Consider the following 23223-nt stretch of genomic DNA (forward strand, 5'->3'; position numbering starts at 1 on the left):
TCAGCAATGGGGGTTGGGGGGGTACCGGACGATAGTAAACAGATGAGGGCAAGCCTGGGGAACAGATTTGTTTTGGTGCTTACTAGTAATATTTAGTCAGTGGTGTAAGACAAAAGATAGTTTAGTTAAAATATTGGCTATGGGGGTCAGGGTTGGGTTTGGTCGCTCTCTTCTGATGACCTGCGGGTGTTTCTGTCTTTAGTTTACAAAATTAGTGCTTTGGGGTGTTTAAGCTAGCAGGACAGGAGATTGTGTTTTCGAATTTGGCCGCAGTTGGTACGACAATAAAAAGGAGGGTGAAGTAGGCAATACTGGCGACTGCCCTGGTAGCATTTATTGGGTATGTTAAGGGTGTGCCTTCTGCTCATGTTAGAGCACAAATTGTGGCTGTTAAGGTTCACAATAAGAATTGTGAGATTGGTCGATATATTAGGCTTTGTTGTTTGGAAAAGTGGAGTATTGGTATCAAGGCGAGGCCTACGATTGCAAAGAGTGCTATTTTACAACCCCTGTCACTTTAGCGGGGTGGTGGGTGGTGGTTTCGAAGAATGGCGTAAGTGAATAGGAAGTATCACTGTGGTTTGATGTGGGTCAGTGTGATTGAAGGGTTAGCTTTAATGACATTTTCTGGTTCAAGGAATAGGTTTGGGGTAAGGAGGGTAACGAGGTTAAGGGTAAAGAGGGCGAATGCCCCGAATACGATGTCTTTAATGGTAAAATATGAGTGAAGAGGGACTATGTCAAGGGCTGATGTGAAACTGGTTGGGTTGTTGGAGCAGAGTTGGTGTAAGGTTGCTAGATGTGCGCCCATGGTGCCGACAATTGCGAATGGTGCGATGAAGTGCCATATAAAGAATCGTGTTAGAGTTGGGTCGTCTACTGAGAAGCCACCTCAAACTCATTCTATGATAGACTTTCCGATGTAGGGGACTGTTGAAATAAGGCTGGTAATTACAGTTGCGGCTCAAAATGATATCTGCCCCCCCCATGGTAAGATGTAGCCTATGAATGCTGTTAGTACTAATAGAAGAAGAAGTAGGATTCCTAGAATTGATGTGCTTGTATTTAGGTAAGAGCCATGCTATAACCCTCAACTGATGTGGAGGTAGAGGCAGATGAAGAAGAAAGGGGCTCCGTTTGCATGGAGGTTTTGGATTAGTCATCCGTAGAAAACTTCTCGGGAGATGTAAGAGAGAGAACCAAAGGCTAATAATACATCTGCTTTGTAGTGTACACTGGTACCTTGCTGAACGACAACCCCGCTAAGCGACGAATCTGCATAACGTTGACTTTTTGCGATCGCTATAGCGATTCGCAAAACAGTCATTCCTATGGGGGATTTTCGCTGGACATCGATTAGGTCTGTGCTTCGTGAACTCTTCGTTCACAAGATGACAATTTTTTTCGGCTTTGCAAAATGGCTGCGCTGTGTTTTCCGGACCCATGCTTCGCAGGGCAGCCATTTTTACAGCTCATCAGTGCTCACAAAATGGCTTCCCTATGGGCAATCTTCGCTGGACAATGAAGTATTTTCCCCATTGGAACGCATTAAACCGGGTTTCAATACATTCCAATGGGGAAGGGGTTTCGCATGACGACAATTTCGCTAAACAGCGATTTTCACGGGATGGATTATCGTCGTCATGCGGGGCACTACTTTATGTCTACTGTGGTGATTTGGGTTATGAGTATGAGGCCTAGGAGTGAGCCGCAGTTTCATCAGCTAAAGAGGTTTGATGGGGTTGGGAGGTCTACTAGTGCAGTATTGTTGTCTTGTAGGATGGGTGTGTCTTTTCGGGGAATGGACATTATTTCCATAGTTGAATAACAACGTTGATTTTTCAGGTCAGAGGTTCAAGAAGGTTTGATGGAAATTATGCACTTGGTGTTTTTTTGTTGCCTGGGAGTTTCTTTTGGGGGTTATTGGGGTAGCGTCTAATCCGTCGCCATGTTTTGGTGCGGGGGCATTGGTTGTTGCTTCTGGGTTTGGGTGTGGTATTTTGGCTGAATTTGGTTATTCTTGTATTTCTTTGATTTTATTTTTAGTTTACTTAGGAGGAATGTTGGTAGTGTTTGCCTATTCAATTGCGCTTGCTTCAGGTGTGTCTCCTCAGGCATGAGGTAATTATGTTGTAGGGCTGTCCGGTTTTGGGTATTTTTGGATTGTCATGATGGTTGCATGGGTGGGGGGGTTATTTAGATTTAACTGGGGTGGGGGGTGAGTTGGCTTGTATATTAGACTCTGGCTATGGTGGAATTTCTATGTTGTACTCGGCTGGGGGGCTTGTCTTTTTTTCTCGGGGGTGGGGCTATTGCTTACATTGCTTGTTGTGTTAGAGTTGGCTCTGGTTGGGTGTCCTGTTACTCGAAAATACAGGATAGTGGTTGCTTGCAAGGAATGTTTAACAAAATGTTTGTTGTTCTCGGTATTTTTGGTGAAATTGATGGTTTTTTAGAAGTTTTATGTCATACGAGCATTAAAAGATTGTAATACATGGGATATCTAGCGGAGTAAACACCTTGATAATATGGACTAGGTGCACTGTAATGGTTGGGCACTCGAAATGTACAGAGAGTTGAAAATAGATTAAAAATACTAAATGCCGAAAGGGCCAAGGAATGAGGGGTCAGGGGTGAGATGTAGCATACTCATCAACCACAGGTCGTCTTGTGATGCAACCTCGATATAAGAGCCTGAAGCTGGACATGATAAACCTTTCATGCAAGGATTGCTGACCTCTCGGGAGGGGTCCAATATAGAATATTAAAATCCGGAGCCATTGTCCCGGATGCAGTTCATGTCATTCTGTCAACTCCTGCGACGTCGCTGAAACCAGTTGTAATGGCTCTTGGCTTTCCATTGGACTATTTCAGTGACGTGGAGAGGGGGATTTGCTGGTTGCTTGGGTAAAAGCCTATCCTCCATATTATTTTACCCAGACTTCGTGCCCTGGAGAGGACGCCCCAGCTTTGCGTACAGCGTCAAATCACTAGACGCTGTTCCAAGTCTCCATACAGAGCACGTTATCATAGGATGCCTATGATGATGACCTTGGTGAATAGGGATACTACGTCAAAGCTAATCAGTCGGTCCCCGGGCTTGAGTTTCAGGGTGCTGATCTTGCTTATGAAATGTCCTGAGACTTTGATGTAGGATGAGGTTTGTCCAATGTGAGTCTGTAGCAGGGTGGCTAAGTATTTTGCTAATTCTTATGTCGGGGAGCTGATGGCACTTACGATGGGCCTGAGTGGGATTGAGTCTTTGTGGCTTTTGGGAAGTCCATGTAGTCTTGGTGGGGAGCTTCTATCTTGCTGGTTCGCTGAAGGACGTTGGGGTGCAGGGAGGAACTCTTGATCTGCATGTTTGTTTGTTTTGTGATTTTGTTGGTTGGCTCCCGTTTCAGTTTTCTTTAGGTGGTGGGGTCTAGACGTTCCCTGATTTTGTCCTTATATTCTTCTGTTTCCATGATTACTGCGGCATTGCGTTTGTCTGCTGGAAGAGACTGGAAGGCTTCGAGAGCTTCCAGACTCAGATGCCAGATTTTAGTTTCCAGAGAGCCATTTTGAATGCTTTATGCTCAGATGTAGTATAGAGAGAGAGTTAGAGGAGGGGGGCCTAGCCCTTGCCTACCCTTCAAGAAGCTTTTTCGAATTTTATTTGATTTTTGCTAAATGAATGTTGTTAAGATTCTAACTACAATATCCTATGGATATGTAACTTATGCTTTGCTTATGCAACAAACTGAATATCTCTAAATTATTTTTCTAATAAAAATTATTCTTAAAAATCCTTAAGAATGGTATTTTGAATAGCAAGTCTGCTGAGCCTGCTTCCAGAAGAATAGTTAGGCCACAGAATGCTACAGAGTCCTTTAGCCTGAGCTTTGTTCGTCCTGGCAGACTCCAAAGCTCATGATTTTACCCTTTATCTTTCTTTCTTAATTACTTACAATTACTCTGTTTGGGGATCAAGCGATCTTTAGGGGACCTTGTTTCTGACAGGCCTCCTGTCTCAGATGTGCTCCTGATCTCTTCCAATGAGGGGACAGAGCAAAGGACCCACAAACCATGTCCTTCAAGCCTGGGCTAGTTGAGTGAGAAACTGGTCACGATCCTTGGAATCACAGGGTGGAAAGAAAGGCCGTCGGTGCTTGTTTGTGAGGGCCTGATCTGGACACATCCAAGCACCTATCTGTTGTCCGGAAGGATTGTGCACGCTGGGCCATTTGACCAGCACTTCTAGCCAGGGCCGGATCATGGAATCAATCCAGAGTTTAGGAAAGTTAGTATCTTTTTCTGAAGATGACAGTTCGGAGAAACCCCCAGTCGCCCTCGTTACCAGCCCGGCTGGATGGGAGATTCTGGCCACGGACAGCCAAAACTTTCCTGACCTCTGGATTCATTGGTTCTCCGAACGCCCATCCCCCATTTCAAGTTTGCAAGGGGATAAAGAAGGGAGTAAAGATGACTCAACCTGATCTGCTTCTTTAGGGAGCTCCGGAGGAACGCAGCAAGAGAGCCAGCGACCTCCTTCTGTCTTTGGCCAAAGGCCACTTCAATGAGGTCATGTGCCACCTCCAGAGCATCTTAAAGGAGGTGGACACACCGCCCCACCCCATGCTGCTGAAGACCCTGGAGAACTTCACCTCTCGCTACGGTTTGCACCTCTCGAGTTTTTCTTCTATGGTTGTGGGTTTTGATGTCCTCCTTTCCCAGATGGCTTGCGGGGAGGGGGATTGGGGGAGGACTAGTGAACTGAAGAAGCTGGACCAAAGGTGCCAAATTCATGAGACCTCCATTAAAATTAGAAGTGGGAAGAGACCCCCTTTTCCCCAACTGCACAATGGCCGACTAATTGCAGGAAAGCCCACCCTTTCCCTAGTGTTCCTTGTTTGTTCTTGAATCCCTGGTAGAGGGTGGTGCCTTTTCTGCCGGACCCCCTCGCCTTGCTGTTTTCCCTGCTTCTACCTTGGGTCTCAAAAAAGACTCGCCCAAGCTTGCCCCGGAGTGATGTTGACACTGAGCTGTAGCAGAAAGCGGCTACAGCGTGATCATCCTCCTCAGAATGCCCGTTGCCTTCCCTCGAAGGAGTGTTTGGGTTGTGCCTCTTAAGCTTCCTGCTGGGCTTCACTACCCTGTTTGATTTCTTCCCCATTACATCTTGATGGAAATGAATGAGTAGATCATGGTGTGGGTCTTTTTCTCCTTTTGCAGCTCTCCGGACCGTCCCCTACATCATCTCCAGCTTTGTCTACCTTCAGGTCATCCTCATCCTTGACCTGGGAAGCCGAGAGAAGGTGGCCATCTGTTCTGGTGAGTGGGAAAGCGGATCTCTTCCTCGGGAGTTGGCCTAAGAGTCCTCCCCATTCCTATCCGTCTGACGGCCTTTCTAGACGGAGCCCCTCTTCTCCTTAAAGTACAGACTTCTGTGCCGAGGTCATTGGCATATTCCCCACCATCCCATCTTCCCGTCTTCTTCCCGTCTTGCGTTTCCCAGTGACTTTCCTGAGACTTGCTCCAGCTTTTGAAGAGACAAACGGCTTTCTTCAAGGGCAGAGAAATGGATTGTTCAGTTTAACCCCAAGTGTTAGAAGGGGAGGAGACCAAAAGCAACACACGAGGTGCAAGGGGCAAGTAGAGCAGGTCGAGCAAGGCTTCTGCAAAAGAAAGCCAAGCGGGTTTGGGAAAGGAGCAATGGGGAAGGATCCGGTCCATTTCCCCTAAGGGTCAAACCCTGTCCGCCTGCTAGAAGCTCCATGTCTCTGACCCCAGGGAAGGTCCTCAGGGGTCAGGCTTTCACCTTCGTCCTTTTCTTTCACAGCTGTGGAGAAAATGTGCCTCTCCGTCGCCTATTATTATAAGAACTGGAGGCTGTGCCACTACCCTCGGGAGGCAGAGTCCAGCTTTTGCCGTCCCCTCCTGTCCATCTACCAGCGGCTGAGTGGATACTGGCAGCAGGAGGAGGACAGAAATGTAAGCAAACTCATTTTTATTTCAATTTGGGTGAGTTCCCGGTTGTATCAGGTAGAAGGAGTCGTGCCAGCCCGGGAGAGGGGAGTCTTTTTTCGGTCTTGCTGCTCCCTGCACAGGAAGAGGCTCGTGTCTCTGACACGAAAGGGCTTCCCTTGCCTTGGCTCTGGTCAGGAAGGGCCAACGAAGGGGGAGCAGCGCCTTCCCTCTGACTCAAAGCCAATCGGGAGGGAAGGCGAGACGTAGTGCCCTCACTCGGAATAGTTGCTGGGCAAGGAGCTGCAATGCAAAGATTGCTCTTCCATTGGGCGGAGGGGGGGCAACCTTGATTCTCCCCTCCCAGTGATGCCTTGCAAAAAAAGAATGAAAAAGATACACAGCCCCTCTTTTGCTCCTGTGTTGGTCATCGTGAAGCGTCCGGATGATGGGCTGCTTTGCCCGGTGACTGCACAGCTGGGAAGAATCCTGTCTGTCCAGAGTGCCGGGATCTTACGGTCACCATTGGTTTCATCTCTGACGAAGGCCAGCAAAGCTTGTCCTGGCTTGAGATGAGATTCCTTCTCCTCTGGGGATGGATCCGTTTCCTTGCATTGATTGAGGGACCGAACCCTAAGGAGGTTCTTTGCATTTCTCTCTCTTGCAGGTGAGCGAGGCGGCTTTGAAGGCTCGGTGGCCCATGTTGGCCGTTCTCGTTCGCTACCGGCCACAGCAGGACGAAATACTAAGGAAGTTCCCGGATGTCATCAAGGAGAGCAGGATGGTGGATGCTCCCCTCATGGCCAAAGTAAATGGATAGTCATGGGGGAGGCGGGAATACATTCTTTGGAGACGGGCACGCTCAGGAGGATGATGGCAGAGAGGTGCTCGCCAGGGTCTCCCTGCTTGGGCTTGTCCTGGATCACCAAAGCCAGGCCATCCCTTAAGCTGGCAGAGGCAGCCCTAGAGAGGAGAGTGGAGACACCAGGATTTTTGGGGGGTGAGGGGGCAGTGAAACAGCTCCAGACCTAGGAAGACGTTTACAGGCCCTGAGAGCCAAGAGTTGCGCACGGGGCACCATAAAGAGCACCACTGTTGCTGGGTGGGAGAGTCAAAAGATGGTAGTCCACCCCCACCCCCCACCCCCGAAAGCCTTTCTGAGCTCTGGGAGAACAGGAAGGGCCCCCTCGCAGGCTTCTCTGGGGCCTTGACCACTGTCCTGCCCAGGAAGCGGTCCTGCTGCTCTTCAGCCCCGGGGGCTCAATTTGCATGGCTGAGAAAAGGCACACCACCAAACAGACACTGACTTCTCTCTCCCCCCCCCCCCCGCCTGTGTTTTCTTTTTAGGGACTTTATGTGTTCCTGGAGGGCTGCGTGGACTGTCATCCCCCAAACCTCAAGAAGGTCTTCCGGACTCTTGAGAAGTCCACGTTCAGCAAGGTAAGTCAGAGAAGGCTCTGATGGCGATCCCTCCCACCCAAAACGGAAGCCCCCGTTGGTTGTTCTCCACATGCCCGGGGGGTGTGCTAGAAAGAAATCAGAAGAGTGGCACCACTAGGTGACACTGCCCAGAATCCTCCAGCTGACACAGGGATGCGGGATAGTTTTCACCCCATCCCAGAGCAGCCTGAAAATCATCCCACTCCCCAAGAGCTTTGCTGCTCTCACTTCTGGTGATCTGGAGATCTCTCCAGCCTCTTTCACGTCATGGAGAGGAAGGGTGGATCCCATCGCCACAAGGAGAACGTTATGAGCTGAGATGAAGACGAGGGCCTAGAGACGTGGGTGCAAGGCAGAAAGGTCTCTCTGGCTTTCCAAGCCAGGAGTAAAAGCAAAGTCTTGCAACCCAACACAGACATAGGGTGAGGCCCAACATTGAGGGGATTCAGAGTAAACCATGCAGTCCGGATGGAAAGTGGTTTCCACGCCCAACCAAAAAGAAATTTACTTTTTTTGTACTATAGTAAAAAAGACCATTCTGGCTGTGTGATGTTAGCTCTATAATCCAAAAGAAAGAGGAGGAGGAGGAGGAGGAGGAGGGAGGGAGGGAGGAAAAAGAAAAGCATACCAAAAAAAAAAAAAAAAAGAATTGTCCAAACTCTGGCAATAACGAATCCCTGCCGGGGCCCCAGTGAAATTGCCAGGGAGTCCAAACAGGAGCCACAGCCAGGAGACATCTGCACGACCTGAGTCTGCTCAACAGAGAGAGTAAAGGCCGAGAGAAGGAGGTTCCAGTCCTCAGAAACGTTCCCTGGCAGGAAGCAGGCTCTGGTCTTGCTGAAGGAATGGCCGGCGGGACCAGGAGCTCTCCTCCCAAGGCGCTTTTAGGGGCTTCCGGATCCCGCCTCAGATGGGGTTTCTTCAGCACGGGAGGCAGACTTGGAGAGGCAACCGACGAGATGACTTTCCTCCCTTTTTTTGCCAGGCGAGGGAAGCGACCCTGTTCTTCCTGAAGGAGCTCCTGAGCTCCCCGAAGGTCGAGGGATGTCTGGAATGGGAGATGGTCACCTACCTCTTCCGTCAAGTTGCCGTTCATACCAGTCAAGGGGTAAGTCAGCGTGAAAGAGCCCCGAGAGATCCTTCCTCTGGCAGGGACGAGGCGACTCGGGGACCCCTTCCAAGCCCATCGGGAGGCCTCTCTGGGCCTGCCTGTCTCGTGAGCGCCTGCCTTCTGCCATTCCAAAAGACGTTTCCCAAGCTCTGGGTCTAGTAGGCGTTCCATCATCCCTCCATCATCAGGAGTGCACTGGTTGGAAACATTGTGCAGGGGTGGGTGTGCAGTCGAGCCCCTCTTGGAATCGGCTGGGTGGGGAAGAGGCCCTCCCATCTGTGTGTGTGTTTGTGTGTCCGAGTCCCTCCTTTTCGTTCCAGCCTTGGCTGGGTTCCACCTTGGCACAGGGGCACCTCCTCCGGGTGCTGCCACCACTGTCTGGCTCAAACGCTTCCGAGGTGCGCAAGCTTTGTGCTTGTGTCACTCCCCGCGGGTGAAGGGGCGCTTTTTGGGAGGGGGGGCCTTTTCTCTGGAGACGGTTCTGGTTTCCTGACCTGGTTGTTTCTGTGGTTCTTGTGTGTCTGTGTACGGCAGGTCAGAGACAGTGCCAGAGGCCTGATGCCAAGGGAAGCCGATGTCCAGGACTTGTCCATCGAGGTCCTGGAACACGTCAACACTTCGGCCACCGGGATGTTTAAAGTGAGTGTCTTGGGTGGATTTGCCCTTCAGAAGACCGGAGGAGTTTCACCCCTCTTCCTACTCGGGGTGAGGTCAGGCGGGGAGAGAGCTGGCATTTTAGCCTGGGGGGCGCTTTATTTCCCAGCAATCCTACGACACTCGGGGAAGAGAACGCCAGCCTGGCCCCAATCTGTGATGCCGAGCTACCCCAGACCGAGGCTGGACTCTGATTCTCTGACGGTCCCCTCTCTCCTCTTGGCAGGCTCTGTGGCCGAAGCTGTTATCCTTCTTGCTTCCTCCGGAATACACGCCAGCACTGACCCCGCTCTGCAGATGCCTTAAGGAGTTGGCCGTCCTTCGGCCGGAAGGATCCGTCCTCTTCCTGGGATCCTGCAGAGGAGGTCAGTTGGTCAGTGGGTTGGTTGGGTACCAAAGGCAGTCCCCTGGGCTTGAACTGTGCATGGCTGGGTGGGATTGGCACTCACCTCACTTCCCATGGGAAGGAATGGATCCCTCTCTCCTTTGGAGAGGTCATGCGTTGAAGAGGTCTCAGGTGGGTGGGTAGCCTTCCAGGGGCCAATGTCAGAGACGTCCCAGGAAAACCCAGGCCAGAGCACCCCCAGAGGGGCCAGAGATCAATGTGATAAGATGCAAGGCAGGGCCTCTGGGCTTGAAGGAGACTCGCCGTTCCTTGAGCCCGGAGGGAAGGGGAATCCTCCTATTTCTCAGTGAAAGCTTGGGCCAAGGGGAGTCCGGGGCGCTCCAGAAAGGAGCCGGCCCACCTCTGGCCCACCCCAGACCTCCATGTCCTTTTGTGGCTTTCCGAAGGAGCCCGGTCCGTTGCTGGAAGGATCCTAGTGACTAGACCTGGGAAGGAGATGAGGAACAGTGGGAAACCTTTCCATGATTCCAGAGCTTGCATCACTAACGTCCTTCCCCCCCCCTACCCCTGTTCTTCTCCTTTTAGTAAAGCTTCCAAGTCCGCAAGAAATTTTCGGACGGCTTCTGGTGAGCAATGCTTAGAAAAAGCATCTATGTTTTTGTCTTGGGGGGTGGGTGGGAGGAGAGTATGGATGTGTAAGGTCCTCTCAGTTCCTTGACCTCCCATTTCCCAGAGTGTGTGGTGGCTTCTCGGTGCAGGGATTCCAAAAGAGAGGTATTGCAGAAACCTCTTCGGCCCAGTACGCTGGCTGGGGAGCTGAGTGGGAGACCCTTCTGGCCATCCCGTAGCAAAGTGCTCCCCGTCCCCCCCTTTGAAAGGAGATGTCGTTGCCTTCTTCATTGCAGAAAATTAGTTAAAGGAGGGCTAACGAGAAATGTAGGAAGAAAGGAACTCCCCGAAGGATCGGAAAGTTCCTTCAGCTGCAATATTGTTAGCTGGCTTCATGACAGCCCAGGGAGAGGCAAAATGCAGCCCTCAGCCCTGCTGGGGCCAACCAGCTCCCCCGCTTGTGTAAAAAACTGAAAACGCAACAACCGAAGGGGCCACGAGAGGGAACTAGAGAAGACGTCCCGGTCTTGTTCTGGTCTCTCAGTGAGGAAACCACCCACTTGCTTTTTTGGGGGGCAGTTTTCTGTGGGATGGTGTCATCTAGTGGAAGGGCTCTCCCATCCAAATCCAGCGGAGAGACCCAGAATCCTAAGGAAAGCATACTGTAAGTTAGGATAGTGCCTGCGTAATGCTAGGCACTACTCTGGGCGGTTTATGTAAAAAATAATAATAATAAAGGACAATAAATAGAACATCATCTAAAAGCAACGCATCTCATATAAACCAAGGACATCAAAACCATCCGTACCGCAGCTCATAAATCAGACTAACCAGGCGATGGCACGAAGGGTGGCATCGTTGCCACCAGAGCCTGACGAGAGGATGCCCTCCGAGGCTTCGGGGAGCAGCCTTTTTTTGAACATCCTCTTCAAGGCCGGGATGTTGCCCAGCGCAGGACCTTCCCCCCCCCGGATAGAAAATGGACCGAACAGAGAAGGCGCCAACGGGTCCCTGGGACCCCCCTCCTCTCGGGAGGGCGATTGCCTGCCTATTTCCAGCAGAGGAACTGCTCCTGAATCTGAGCCGCTGGCAGTTAGAGATGGACGAGTGAGTCCTCGCTTCTCCTTCGGGGGCCCTCCTTTCTCATGTCTCCTCTCCTGCCTACAGGTATTGTCCTCCTCTGGGAGCCAAAGAGGCTTCTGGGCCCTCCAGCTTCTGCACGCCCTGAGAGCTGACATCCACGAGGCCGTCGGTCAGCTGTGGGCGCAGCAAATCCCAGCGATTTGGGGGTATTGCCAGGCAGGTAGGTCGCCCGATGGGTGCCTGACAGAAGGATTCATGGTGAAATGCTTTCCCGCCCCCCCCGGCCCCTCTCAAAATCTTAAAAGTGCTGCGCTTCACTTTGCAAGCTCTCTGAGGAATAGCGCTGTCTTCCAGAAGGCCCCTCGATCTTGCTTCCATTTTTCTAAAGTTCCTGACATTTGTTTTATCTGTTCACCTGATTTTGGATTTTTTCCTGGACGAATTCAGGAGCACCTAGCAATCCAAAAGTAGGTTTGCCTTTTCAGACCTTTTGCCCCAGTTCTGAAGTGCTTCCCTAGACAGCCCCCCCCCCCCCCCCGGGACGTACACGAAGCAGGTGGACCTCTATATAGGTTCTGGCAGGCATGGGGGGTGGCTTCAAGTCTCTGAGCAGTTTTCAAATTCATAAAGGAAACAGTAAGGAAATAGTTATGTTACTTTAGTATCATACATTCATTTTCTATTTGTATTTTTACATGGATTCTATTAATATGTCAGAGAACTTTAGTCATTTTGGTGATGTCGGAACATTGTAATTCTCTCTCTATATATATATTGAGTCTATATGTAAAGATCACGATGTTTACTAATAGGGTACACACAAAAACAGGGCACAGACAATAAAAACAGGACTGATTTTCCTACCATTTGGTACTTGAAAGATTGTGAAAAATGTCTGCACCTTGTGCATGACACACCTAGAGTGTGAAAGTCATGTGTTCCAAGTGATGATGTTGACCATCCTCGGCTAGTTTGAGGGATAGTAAGGAAATGTTATTCTTGTGAAATAGCACCACAATTGGTAAACAGCATTACTTTTGCCTACTTTTTTCACATGTAGCCAATTATATTTAGAGATGCCTTTCAAAATCCTGCCTGGGGGTCTCTAAGAGGGAGGTTTTTGCCTATTTTTAAGAGTACGTTAGTAGGACGTTCCTCTTTAAACAGTGAGGGATGACCAACATATTCCATTTCAAGAAGTCATGGCTCAAGTACTACTCTTGAAAAATACGGTCCCAAACTCTACATCACACCCAGACCCACCCACCCCCGTCTCAATTGAGTTGGTACAACGATGTCCTCTTTTCCTTCCAGAAGGCACCAGAGGAAGCCAACCTGAGTGGCAGCAGAAGCTTCTGCAGGTGAGGTTCTGCTCTTCTTCGACCTGGAACTGGCTGGAGGGAGAAGAGGGATCTCTTCGACAGACCAGGCTGGGGGCGGGGAGGGGGTCCTGGTCTCTGGTCCATTAGCCTGAGGGCAAAAAGGAAGAGCCTGTGAAGTCAGATGCCCTGGGCAGCAAATGGGAAGAAGGACAGACAGGTGTAGACGACGTAGGACACAGCGGAGAACCGTCCTCCCCCAGTGTTTGACTCGGAGACCAAGCTGGTCCATTTTGGCTCTCCGGTTTGGCAGCCCATTGGCTTTAGACTAGGTGAAGAGAGTGCTTAGCTCCTTTTCCCCTCAGCTCCGGTGGGAAGTCATAGTCTCCATTTCTTTAAGAAGTGATTTTCCAAGGACATTTTTAAGGCATTTGGGCAGGGGAAAGGGCAGGAGTGGAGTCTTAGGAGCAGACGTCGAGGCCCTTGTGAACCAAATGTCTGGATTCATTCATGCTCTCCCCCTTAGATCCTGAGGAGGTCCCTGAAGACCATGGAGGACGACAGGTGGACCAAGAACCTGATCTTAGCCCTGGAAGATCAGATGGGCAGCTATGCGGACGGGTCCCTTGAAAAGGTTCGTTCCCCCGTTTCTTGTAAAAACTGCAGTCCTGTGGCCCCTCAGCTTCTCCCCCGAGCGTGGAAAGCTGCTGCAACCTGGGGGAGACCTCAGTCCCTCTCAGCCAACATTCGTCCAAAGCAGCTGCTGCAGAACATAGTGGCGGAAATCCTGTTGCTTCGCCTAGGAAGTCGCCCTGGTGGAGGCCCCTTGAATGGGCGGGGGTCGGATGGGTCAACGCCTCCCTCAGGATTCTGTTGCTTCAGTGGGCCTTCTTGAGGGCCACTTTCCACACCAAGCAACCGGATTTCGGCCGGAGTTGTCCAGCCTCTGCTGGACGGCCTCCAGTGAAGGACCGCCGACCCAAAGATCTAGACAGGTGTCCGATTGTTCGACTGAAACCTCCCCCCCGGTCTACCCCTCCTTCTCTTTCAGAGCGTCCTCTATCAAGTCCTGGGCTTGTCACTGGCCTGCTGCGCGGACCGCACGTACGTCCTGCACTGGCTGGAGCGTTTGATTGAGAACGCCAATTATTTGGAAGCAGCCGAGAAAGAGGTGAGCCTCTAGCGATTCAGGGCAGCCTTCAGAGTTCTGTACCCACCTGGCGTCTCTTTTGTCCTTTGGGGGTGGGGACGGTGGCGGCTTCTTAATAGATGGACGCCCTGCTGTTCAACCAAGATGGTTTTTCTACCTCTCTTAAGTTGAAACCCTCCACAACATTGCAAGGGAGTGAAGAGCACCTGGCTGTGCTAGGATGCCACAGAGTCAGGAACATGATGGTGTGCTAGGGGTGGTCTTCCCTCCCTTCCACACGGGGAGATCTAATCCAGTTTCAGTCATTTCTCACATCAGCATCCCTTCTCCAATTTTTTTCTCTCTCTCGGTCCCCTCTCCCCCCACCCCCCCTTACAGAAAGTTGCCGAAATCCTTTCTTTTGCTGCGCTGGACCATTTAGATCTGACCCTGGCCACCTTGGACGACTGCAGAGCTGGCATGGATCTCAAGATGGGGCTGTCTGCCCTCCTCACTCACCATAAGGTAAGCCAGCGGCCGGGGCCAGCAGGTCAATGCCAACTCTCAAATAAGCCACCCTGGATTCAACAGGATCTAAAACTGGAGCCTGAGCCTCCTCTGATGCCAGCCATTCATCTTCACATTCCATGGGATCGCTGGCTGCAGAATGAGGAGGTTTGCTCAACTGATGGGATTTACCTAAGTGTTGACATACGACTCAGCAGTGCATTCCGTGGCTGAATTCCTGTTGGGCAGCTCCACCTGCACCTGGGGATGACATCATCATCATTGGTGGCAAATCCCTGCTCATTATGAGCCCATTGTTGCTGCTTGATGGCAATTTCAGGGTGCAGAACCCCAAAATTGCCAAGAGAAGCCTGTCACCAAGCGGCATCTTCTGCGGTCGATTTGTGCACAGAATCATTGTGCCTGCGGAGCTGCTCAACAGGATTTCAGCCCCTGGGCTTCTGCAGATGAGACAGGTGGAGTGCTGGATTGTTTCCAACACCCAAAAACTGAAGTTAAGCATACAATCCTGAAGCATTTTTAATGGTGGAAAGTCAGTCCGCCTTCCCCCACTCACCCCCAGATCACAGGACATAAGTAATTTGATAAAACCAAATCAATCCTGCTGCCCTGGCGATCAAAGAAGGGACAGAAGAGGGAAACGGGCAGAGAGACAGACAGACAAACAGATGATAAGGTAGCAGCTGCCACCTTGCCAAAACACCCCTTTCTGTTGCCTACTTAGGATTACAAGACTGGCAGGCGAGGGCACCTCCTTAAGACCCTGATTCTGGCCTATGGCCGGGTTGCCATCCGGGCCCCCAAAGAGCTCCTGTTGAAGAGTGGGGAGGCAGAGATCCTGAAAAAAGTCCTCGACCTTTACAGGATGAGCTTCCAGGTAAGAAGTAGAAGGGGGTCGGAGGGTTGGATTCTGGTGAAATGGGGCACGGAGGGAGCAGGTCGCTGTGGGGAGGGGTGGGAATGGAAGAGAGGGAGTTCACTGTACTCCAGAAACCAGCCAAAGTGACCTGCCCTAAAATTCAGGTGCCACGTTGCAGCTTGTGTGTCTCAGGGTGCTGCCATTAGCCTTTTCTTGCCTCACTGAGAACTGAAGCAGATGAGACGCTTAGCTCCTATTCAGAAGTGGTGCTCCTCAAGTGGTAAAAGATGTCTGGTTGCCATAGTAGCTGACTTCCCTCACCTTCACCACTTGCATTTTGTAGGTTTTGTTTCATGAGTGGCCACTTTCAGTGCTCATCTTGGATTGTCTAGGCATCTGGCTCTGAGGAAATCTCTTTCTGGGAGCCAAAACAAAGAGAAAGAAAGAATGAGAGAGAGAGAGAGAGAGAGAGAGAGAGAATTGATCTCTCTCTTAAATGCCTGTCTCAATCCCGAAATCTCAGTTCCCTCCTTCCTAGCAAGGAAGAGGTGACATCTGCCAAGAAGCATTCAGTTTTGGGCTTTTTCCATTCAGAACCATTCAAGAAAAATCCAGACCATTGAGGGGGAAACCCCTCTGATGATTCTGCGCCATTTGCATAGCAAAGCCGTTTATCCCCTGGCCCAAGGCCTGTGTCCTTAACATTTTAAAAAATAAATTTAAAAAAGGCCAGCTGCCTTTCTAGGCTTGTGCAAAGAGGTCAGTTTCTCCATTTTATTTTTCAGGTCCTGGGAGTCAAAATTGAGAGCAAGGTAAGCTGTCGCAGATCTGAGGGTGTGATCGGGCACCTCCGTGTCCGAATTTTTCCCCTTGAAGTGGAAGCAGGATGGAGGGCCCCTGCTAGGGTCCCTATTCATATGTGGCATTTCCCCTAGTGGAATCTCTTGTCCTACTATGATGATGATGATGATGATGATGATGATGATGATGATGATGATGATGATGATGATGATAATCAACTCCTCCCCCCACTTGAGGAATCCTAGAGAGATGCCGCCAGACAGCATGAACCGGGGGGGGGGGCTTGCTATTGTTGTTGCCCTGTCCAGTCGCTTCTGGATGGCAGCCCTCGTGCGGCTTCCAGAGGGTGGGAGACGTTCACACCAAGCTCACCCTGGAATCCTGGAATCCTGGAGTTGGGAGGCCATCGAGTCCAACCCTCTGCTCGAGGCAGGAATCCGAATCAAAGCAGATCCGACCGAGGGTTGTCCAGTTGGCTCTTGAAGGCCTCCAGGGTTGACTCCCGCTCGCGAGTTCCCAGGGCCAGGCCGCGATCTGAGCCCCGTTCCAAACTCAACTGGCTATAGCATGCTGGCTCTCAGAAGGTGGCAGGGCTGCAAAAGGATCCTCACACGATCAACCCTTGAGGAGGCTTCTTTCTTGAGGTGGAGGGACCCGAGAGAAATCAGCTTGATAGGCCGACAGAATTCCTTAAAAGGGGTTCCTTCCCACCCCCGTGGAATTCGTGTCTGCTCACTGCAATTTCTGTGGCTGGTGGTTTCGCAGAGTTTTGAACGAAATCCTTCCTGATTTTGGGCAAGGCTCTTTGAACCACATCCTTCTCTCGGGTTTGATCTTTTCTGAGAGAGACTCACCATCGTTCGAGGCGAATCTGGTGGGGAGGCAAGAGGAAGCCTTCTCAGGGGCTGCCCCCAGGTTCATGATCTCCCTGCTGAGGGAAGTTAAACAAGCAGATTGTAGACATACATTTGGTACCAGTACCAAAAGAGGAGGATGATGACAATTGGTTTCTTTTAGGCAAGACAGGACACCCACCTGAAGCTGCTCTTCTGCGAGAGCGTCGCCAGCATCTGCAAAGCCATCTCTGAAGCCCAGGACGGGAACTTCCAGCTGGGCTGCAAAAAAGAGCTCTTGGAGGCTTTGTTGGTAAGCAACGTGGGGGGGGGGGTGGGACACCCGAAGGGTCCGGTGGGGTTCCCAGAAAGCCCAGAGGGAGGGGGCGTCTCTTCAGACCCGGGGGGGGGGTCTTCCTCATGGCACAAAGGAGACTTTTGGAAGCTCCGCCAGGGAGACCCTTCTTGGAGGGCTTCCACCACGAGAGCCCCACCCGCTCTTTGGGGAGGGGTCTCCTTGGGAGCAAAGCGTCCAGCCGGCAGCTCTGCTCAGAACGGTTGTTGCCCCAACACCTCGGGGAATGGCTGTCCGTGGAAAAGACAGGACTCCCCCTCAGGAAAGCACCTTCAACCCCCTTCTGGGCGATTTTAGAAAGCATTTTGGTCGTATCCTCTGTTGAGTGGATGAAACCCTCATCTCTCCTCCCCCTCCTTCTTGTTTTTCCTTCCTTTTTGCTCCTTCCACCACCACCACCACCACCACCACCACCACGGGGGTCTTCAGGCCTTTCTTGGGACGGAGCGCCTCGAAAACCTGAGAAGCTCCCTTCTCCCAGCAACCATCTCGGCCTTAGTCTCCCTGAGGTAAGTTATCGATAGGCAACGGAGAGGCCAGCTGGGCTAGGGAGGCCTCCCTCAGGCAGCAACTGGTGTGGGGCGGGGGCGGCTCTTCGATGTGACAGGGGGGCTCCCCTGTCAGTGCGTTTGGTTGACGGGCACGAGACGGGCAGGGAAGTGAGGCTGCCAGCTGACGTCAAGGCCACAGGGTTTCCCTCCAGAGACACAGTCCTCCAAAGCTGCTGTCCTTGCCCTGCCCACTCGCCAATGATTATACAGAGCCAGACACAGTCTGATTTCTTGTCACGATGCTATCACATGTAGATCAGAATGAGAAAGAGCCAGGCTGAGATTTGGGCTGCCTTTCTGCCTGGCACCTTTGTAAACCTCTGTCTGGATTCTCAATCTACCTTCCTTTTGCTAGCCACCTCAAACCGCGCCTGCCAGTGGAAGCTCTCCGGGAAATGCTGGACGGAGTCATCAAGAGCCTCTTTCTCCTCCCTCCCCTGGAGCGTCTTAAAAGGATAGCAAATGATGAACAGGATGCGTCCAACATCGAGGTATGTCAGGCAGGTTTTCTTCTAGGTCTTCCTTTTTAACCTCTGATGGGAGCTTTCCCGAAACATCCGATTGCATAGGAGGATGCAATATAGAAGAGGATAGAAGGCTGAAACGTTGCTTTGCTTTTTTTTTTTTTTAACCGCAAAGGCCTCTTAAACAGCCTAATGTCATTGTGCGGTCAATGTCTGTTTGTTTCCACTCTTTGCTGGGCCTCGCTTTGCCCACCCCCTGGTTTATGAGGAGCCCATGGCGTCAGGGGAACGGTGTAGCTCTCGGGCCTCACTCCCTGGGTTGTCCTTTCAGCTCATGTACACCAGATCCGTTGAGGCCATGGGGAAACTCTTCGACGTCCTCGTTACAGAAGAGCCAACCACAGAGAGGATTGATATCATGTTCCAGGTAAGCATAAACCCAAAAGGAAATCCCCTGGATTGGCATTTACATTCAGTATTGCAGAAACTTTGCCAATTTCATGGTCAAACTATAAATTGAGGATAATCTGTAATTACCATATTGTCCGAATTGTCACCATCAGATCATTTCAGTATTTATATAGGATCAAACTAGATCTGACACGCAGCTGTCCAACTTTCTCTGGAGGGCCTCCAGTGTCGGAGCGCTCGGCCGGCTCCTTGGTTCCATCGTTCAACAGGAATCTGCTTTCCTGTCCCTTGAGTCCATCATCCCCTTACGTGCTGATGCGCTTTGGCATGACTGAGAACCCCTCCTGCCCCTCCTCGGTGTGACCACCTCTCGGCCTTCTTTCCTCAAGGTTAACCATGCCCAGTTTCTTCCGTCTTTCCTCACAGGGCTTGGTTTTCGGTCCCCGGATCACCCTCGTGGCCCTCCTCTCAACCTGTCCCAGCCAGTCTGCATCGCCCAGACTGATCTCTCAGACACGAAAGCTTTCCTCAAGAGCAAAGTGATGTTTCCTCTTAGAACGGCAGAGCCGGAAGGGAGGCCTAAGTCTGGGCCCTCCTCGAGGAGGCCGAGTGAGGAATCGAACCCCCCACCTCTGACTTCCACAGCCAGAGCCCTGAACCCCTGAGCTCTCCGGGAGTGCTCGAATGAGGGATGATCCACAACATGTAGATTGGGGGGGGGGGGAGCCTTCCCTCTCTCTCACCGTTTCCACATTTCACCCACCGGGCCATGAATGACCAGCTGTGTTTGGCAGCCAGATGGGCTACGTGGCTCCCATCCGGCTGGGGGATATCTCAAGGAAAAGCAGAATATGTTTGTAAAATGGAAAAGGTTTGCCCCTCAGAGAGGTCTCATAAACGGGTCTGTGTTCTTGCTTGGCCTCCAGCTGATCGAGCCCTGGTTCCTGGAGTGTGAGTGGAGCCGAGAGAGGGCCCTGCAGGCCAGCTTCCAGGTTCTGGCTCCCTTCCAGGCCAGCTTTCGTCTTCCGGTGAGTCCTCCTCCTCTTCCTTCCGCCTCCTCCTCCTCCTCTTGCTGGCCGACCAGAAGACCCTGTGGGAAGAGTCCCGATATTCAGGAAGGCTCCCCGGAAAGAGGCAAAACTCTCCCTCTCCTTGGTGTCTTTGGACTTGGGCTCCATGACTTTAGACCAGCCTTTCCCAGCCCGGGGGCTTCTCTAGAATAAGGATTTCATCTTCTCCTGCGTCGGCTCGGCCATCGGATCAGATGGGACAAGCATGAGAAAACTCAGCTTGAGTGTGTCTATGGAAGGGAATGCCTTTCGTTCGAAGGGTAGAGGCCATTTCTGCTCTGCTGATGTGATGATATGTACATCCATCTGGTTCCCTTCCATCCGATGCCTATCAGGCTTCATGCCTTTGGTCTTGGGGTGGGGTGGGTGTGCATTTTCGGAGTGATGGAAATCATTGATGATGTCCAAGAAACGAGCAATGAATGGTTTCCTTCTCAATCAGCACCAAAGAGCAGAAGTGACTTTGCAGAACAGACGTCTCAGAGGAGACGAGAGTCTGGCGACCGCCCTGGGTCTCCACTAGGAATGTCTTCTCCTCGATTGACACTCACTCCCCTCCCGGTAGCACTTCCCACAGCAAGGGCTGTACAGCCAGGTGGGCTCACCTTGGACCCAGGCTGGCTGTGGCTTTCCTCCCCGCTTCTCTTCCCACCTATGCCAGCCTGATATGTCCCAAGCCTGGACAAGAAGGCGGCCCCAAGGGCTGTGGGCAGGCCTGATCCAGAGCTCCTCTCCCCTCTGGGATGATGCAGACGAGCTTGCTCGGTTTGGGGACTGGCCTTCCAAAGGCAAGGAGGATTCCCTTGGAAGTTGGCTTTCACAAACACAGGAAGGCCACCTCCTTCGCCTCTTGGCAAGATGAACATGCGATTCACGTCAATGACCAGGCTCTCTGTAAGGTCTGTTTCAGGCCTCCGAGAATCCCTTCTGCTGCAGATCTTAGAGGAGAGGTCGGTTCTGCAAATCCTCAGGCCTTCCAAGGCCATTTCAATTGGTTTTGTTCTTTTCTTGGTAGGACGGAGAGAATTTCAAAGGCTACGGTTTCGCGGTATCCTTCCTAGCCCCTTACATCCTGGAGAACTCCATCGCATGCCGGCAGTGGGCGGCCAAGTGTATCAGCTGCCTGATTCATATTCAAGGTGAGAATGTGGGTGGGGGAGATGGGATCAAGGGCTTCAAGGCCAATCAATGGGTGCCTTCACTCTGTGACCGCTAGCATTCTTGGAGTGACTCTGTCTGGAGGTGAACCTGGATGGATGTAGGACCCCGGGAAACCTCTTTCCAGCTGAGATGGACCCCACTTACAAACGGACAAGGGAATTATCCTCAGGGGAGGCAGAAGGTGCTCCTTGAAGGCGTCAGATCCCAAGGGTGAAAAACGCTGCCCCTTCGAGGTGGCTTCATCCCCAAGCCTGCAAATCAGGGCTTAGAAAATGACGAGGATGACCTTCAAACAATTTGGTTTAGCCATGAGATGACACCAAGAATCCCAGGTTGACCCATGTTAGTTTTAACAATGAGGGACCCTGTGGGTGTGAATTCCACTTTGAGCCCTTTTTGGTTCTTTCCAGTGAGGTTTTATGTGTCACCAATTCATGACTTTAGGAGTCCAACACCAAAGGAAAGAGAGAGGTGGCCGGACAAGGCAGGGAAGCAGTGGCGGGCAGTGGGAAGGGAAGGGGCAGGCTGGGGCGGGGTGAAATGGAGTAGGAAGTTGGTGAAATCGGGCAAAATCAGTTGATTCCGGAAACTTTGGGTCCTCCAGTTTAGACGACCCCGAACCAACCCGAACTAGCAAGTCAGCATTTTTTTTTCCTGGTCTGCTTCTCTGTTTGTTCCTTTCTTTAGTCAACATTCCCTTCCCAGATTTGTGACCCTGACTTTCAGTTAATATTGTGGCCCACATTTTGGGCCCGTTTTGTCATACATTCTTTAACTATTGCATCTTGCGTTTTGAATTCTAGTAGATAACGATACCACATTTTAATCCGTTTTTCCCTTACATTCAGAAGAAGTAACTTATGCGGTTTTCCTTACAAAAACCGACTGCGTTATCGCTTGTACATCTTGAGTCTCTTTGTGTTTTTGCCCACCAATCAAGTATTGTGCCTTGTTCTTCTAGTTCTTCCCTTATTTTCACACTTAAGGCCTCTTTTAACAAATCTCTAAAACTCTTGATAGAGTTTCTTTTTCCCCATTAATGTGGGTTGTGTAAATGCTTCTGTGGGTGAGACCCATTCAGGAACTTTCTGGTCCTTTTCTTCCCGGATCTTGGTCCGTACCCAGTTTAAAGCTTTCCTTATCAGATGGTTCTTCAATGGTTTATCGTCTTTTGCTTTTTGATACCCTAGGAAGGTGGTGCCATCCTAGATTTAAATCATGTCCTTCTGATTTCTATCTTCTGTCAGTTTCTAAAGCAGTCCATTTCTTTACCTAAACGAGAGCACAGGCTTTATAACATGATTCACCCTCTTTTCTTTCCAGGCGGATCGAGAATCACGGAGGCGGAAGAAAAAGAGGTGACGTCTGCCCTCTGTGATCTCCAGGCAGAAGTCCCCACCGATCTGTCTGGGGCCTGGGCCAGACTGGCTAAGGTGATTCCCTTGATCGGGTGGGAATCTCCCGAGCGCCTGGGTCACATCCACCTCCCGAATCGGTTGGAGTCCTGTTTTCTCAGTGAGCCGAGTCAATGGCCAGGCTCATTGGCAGTGCCTTCATCTCTGAGATGAGGTGCCTGGGTATGAAATCCGGGTGGCCTGAGCCGTCCTGTGTCCTTGCGGAGAGGCTCCAGTCCTTGTCCAACTCCAAGCCCACATTGGGGCCTTTCCGGTTCTCTAGGGGAACCTGCTGGAGTCAACGGGGAAGTGCCAAGGCCGCCTTGTTTTGGAAGAAAGACCAAGATGCAGAGAATTCCTGCAATCCCTGGGCAAAATCCTTGGGCAGGACTCTTTGGAAAAGCATAGAGCTGCTCATCCTTGGTCTGGCAGGAAATCTCACTGGTGAAGGAGAAGGTCTGAGCTATAGAAAAAGCTGATCCTTTCTTTTTTTGGCAGGTGGTCAGCATCCATCTCGCGAAGGATCAGCTGTTGGACTTCACCGAAGCCATCCTGGAAGACCTCATGTCAGGGATCCCCAGCTATGCCAGGGCTGCTGGTTACTGGTTGCTCGCCAACCTCCAAAACCACGGGGAGGCCATGAAGAGCAAGGTAGCCATTTGCCAGAAACCCTCCTTTTCTCTAGGCAGGAGATGCAGAATTCAGAAAGAGATGTCCACCTGCATCTTTTCAGCTTTGCCCAAAGGATGCTGAAGTTCTTTTTGTAAACTTCTGACATTCTGCAGAATCCAGAATTTCTCAGCCAGCAGAGCCATGGCCACCTCGGGTGGGGGATTCTGGGTGCTGTAGTCCAAAAAAGGCCCTTTTCGTCTCCTATTCATCCCCGTTGTTTTCTCTATGTTGGGCCTTCATCTGGACAAAGGGGTCTTGAGACGACCTTTCTGGCCACGTCCAGACGTGGGCCCAGCTCTATAAGCCACGTGGGCTGTCACCTCAACCCGGGGGGGCAGCGGCAAGGGGGCGCTGCTGTGGTCGTGAGCTCACTGGAGGCCCCAATAGATGGGCTTCCGTTCCAAGTCACTTCAGCCAAGCTAAGACTTGCTCAAATGAGAACGGTGTCCTTTCAGGGAGGGAGGAGTAATCTTGTCCTTCTGATTGC

At 51.3% G+C, this 23223-nt stretch overlaps 1 protein-coding gene and 1 pseudogene across 1 annotated transcript in view; one reads left to right on the plus strand and one right to left on the minus strand.

Annotated features, from left to right (window-relative positions):
- Positions 1-211: 211 nt before the first annotated feature.
- LOC110071635 (cytochrome b-like) lies at positions 212-1327 on the minus strand (annotated as a pseudogene).
- Positions 1328-2600: 1273 nt separating this feature from the next.
- The window catches only part of LOC140703702 (maestro heat-like repeat-containing protein family member 2B), a 30013-nt gene continuing 9390 nt past the window's right edge, over positions 2601-23223 (plus strand). The window contains exons 1-23 of the mRNA XM_078379096.1: positions 2601-2633; positions 4492-4657; positions 5215-5313; positions 5822-5973; positions 6614-6754; positions 7294-7386; positions 7568-7650; positions 8230-8602; positions 9032-9136; positions 9378-9516; positions 10083-10123; positions 11274-11409; positions 12504-12550; positions 13035-13142; positions 13560-13679; positions 14037-14363; positions 14890-15167; positions 17920-18080; positions 18313-18455; positions 19366-19467; positions 20525-20648; positions 21994-22103; positions 22563-22715. Coding sequence (XP_078235222.1) covers positions 2601-2633; positions 4492-4657; positions 5215-5313; positions 5822-5973; positions 6614-6754; positions 7294-7386; positions 7568-7650; positions 8230-8602; positions 9032-9136; positions 9378-9516; positions 10083-10123; positions 11274-11409; positions 12504-12550; positions 13035-13142; positions 13560-13679; positions 14037-14363; positions 14890-15167; positions 17920-18080; positions 18313-18455; positions 19366-19467; positions 20525-20648; positions 21994-22103; positions 22563-22715 — 3234 coding nt within the window. The remainder of the gene's footprint in view (positions 2634-4491; positions 4658-5214; positions 5314-5821; positions 5974-6613; positions 6755-7293; positions 7387-7567; positions 7651-8229; positions 8603-9031; positions 9137-9377; positions 9517-10082; positions 10124-11273; positions 11410-12503; positions 12551-13034; positions 13143-13559; positions 13680-14036; positions 14364-14889; positions 15168-17919; positions 18081-18312; positions 18456-19365; positions 19468-20524; positions 20649-21993; positions 22104-22562; positions 22716-23223) is intronic.

This window comes from Pogona vitticeps, chromosome 7 (genome assembly GCF_051106095.1).
Source record: "Pogona vitticeps strain Pit_001003342236 chromosome 7, PviZW2.1, whole genome shotgun sequence".
NCBI lineage: Eukaryota > Metazoa > Chordata > Lepidosauria > Squamata > Agamidae > Pogona > Pogona vitticeps.